The sequence below is a fragment of the Octopus bimaculoides genome, chromosome 3 (assembly GCF_001194135.2).
Source record: "Octopus bimaculoides isolate UCB-OBI-ISO-001 chromosome 3, ASM119413v2, whole genome shotgun sequence".
NCBI classification, from domain to species: domain Eukaryota; kingdom Metazoa; phylum Mollusca; class Cephalopoda; order Octopoda; family Octopodidae; genus Octopus; species Octopus bimaculoides.
This window is the reverse complement of record NC_068983.1, coordinates 5,799,402-5,800,943: the sequence shown is the minus strand read 5'-3', so window position 1 is coordinate 5,800,943 and position 1,542 is coordinate 5,799,402. Positions and strand designations below refer to the sequence as shown.

Here is a 1,542-nt window from a genome sequence, read left to right as displayed (position 1 = left end):
GGTGGTTGCGGGGGTGAGATCTGTCGCAGCTTCGCTTTCCGCTGGTGTTGCTGTTGTTGTTGTTGTGGCAAATATTGCTGGCGCTGCTGATAGCGGTTTTCCTGGTGGTGATGGTGGTGGTGGTGGTGATGATGATGCTGCTGATGATGGTGCTGTTGTTGTTGTTGTTGATGTTTGTGTTGGTGTTGGTAGTGGTGGTAGTCGTGCTTGTGCTGTGGCGGTGGTTCCTGTTGAGCAACTGGTTCAGGAAATTCGACGCCGGTGGCAGCGACGGGAAGAATTTGGTCAAGGCTTGTAGCAGAAGAATCCAGAGCCGTCACCATAGCAGGAGCGGCTGTTTCGGAACAACTGGAATCCTCGGAGGGTGCGTAGACACCCGAACACAAACGTACATCTTTAGAAGAAACTCTGAACTCGTCCAAGTTATTTCCGTCCCCGACATCGTCTTCCTCCTCACCTCGGCCGGTGCTCATGTTGTCGACATCAACATCAACGTCAACATCATCGTCATCATCGTTTTTACCAACGTCCACATCATTAACAACATCATCATCATCGTCTTCTTCGCCGTCGTCGTCTTTGTCGTTGTTGTAGGAGGCGTTTTTATTGCTGTTGTTGTTGTTGGTGGTGGTGTTGTTCATGCTCACGTCGCCGATCTTATTATAAGCGGAAGCACCGTTTTTGTAATTCTCATGGAGGCATCGACGACGACGACGACGACTACTACGGCAACGCCGACGATGACAACGATGAGAACTATCCTCTTTCTCCTCCTCCTCCTCCTCCACCTCCACCCCCACCTCCTTCTCTTTCTCCTCCTTCTTCTCATCCCCATCATCACCATCACCATCATCATCATCGTCATCGTCACCACCGTTACCACGGCCTTCCTCAATACCAACGCGGCCGACTACAACATCCTTGTCATCGCAGTCGTAATTTCTATCGCAAGTATTACAATCATCATCATCATCATCATCACCATTATCCTTATTAACACCATCACCATCATCATCATCATCACCGTTATCGTCGATGTATTTATTATCCTCAACGCCGTTGCAAATCCCGTCACCAACACCGCCGGAATATGCCATTTTTAAAGACGCCATGGTGTCGTGGTTCTGTGGTGAAGTTGGTACCACTGTTGGCATGGTTAGTTTCAAAGACTTCTTTTTATTATTACTATTGTTATTATTATTATTATTATTATATTTTTTCCTCTTGCTGACACTTTTGTCATTGTTGTCGCTGTTGTTGTTGTTCCTGTTGTTGTGGTGGTGTTTCTTCAGTGTATGTGCTGTAGCTGTTGTAGTTGCTGCTGCTATCTCCATGCTGTGGCGGTAGCGAAAGGAACTAAGATAGAAAGAGAGAAGGAAAGAAAGAAAAAGAAACAAAGAAAAAAAGAGGAAGAAAGAAAATAATTAAAAACGGTATATGTATGTATATATATATATATATATATTTGTTTGTGTATGTATGGATTTATATATATATATATATATATTTGTTTGTGTATGTATATATATATATATATATATA

General features: G+C 43.9%; 1 protein-coding gene across 1 annotated transcript in view; it reads right to left on the bottom strand.

Moving 5' to 3' along the window:
* Positions 1–641, bottom strand: part of LOC106867853 (uncharacterized) — a 1,701-nt gene extending 1,060 nt beyond the window's left edge. Inside the window, exon 1 of the mRNA XM_052966700.1 lies at positions 208–641. Coding sequence (XP_052822660.1) covers positions 208–641 — 434 coding nt within the window. The remainder of the gene's footprint in view (positions 1–207) is intronic.
* Positions 642–1,542: the final 901 nt, after the last annotated feature.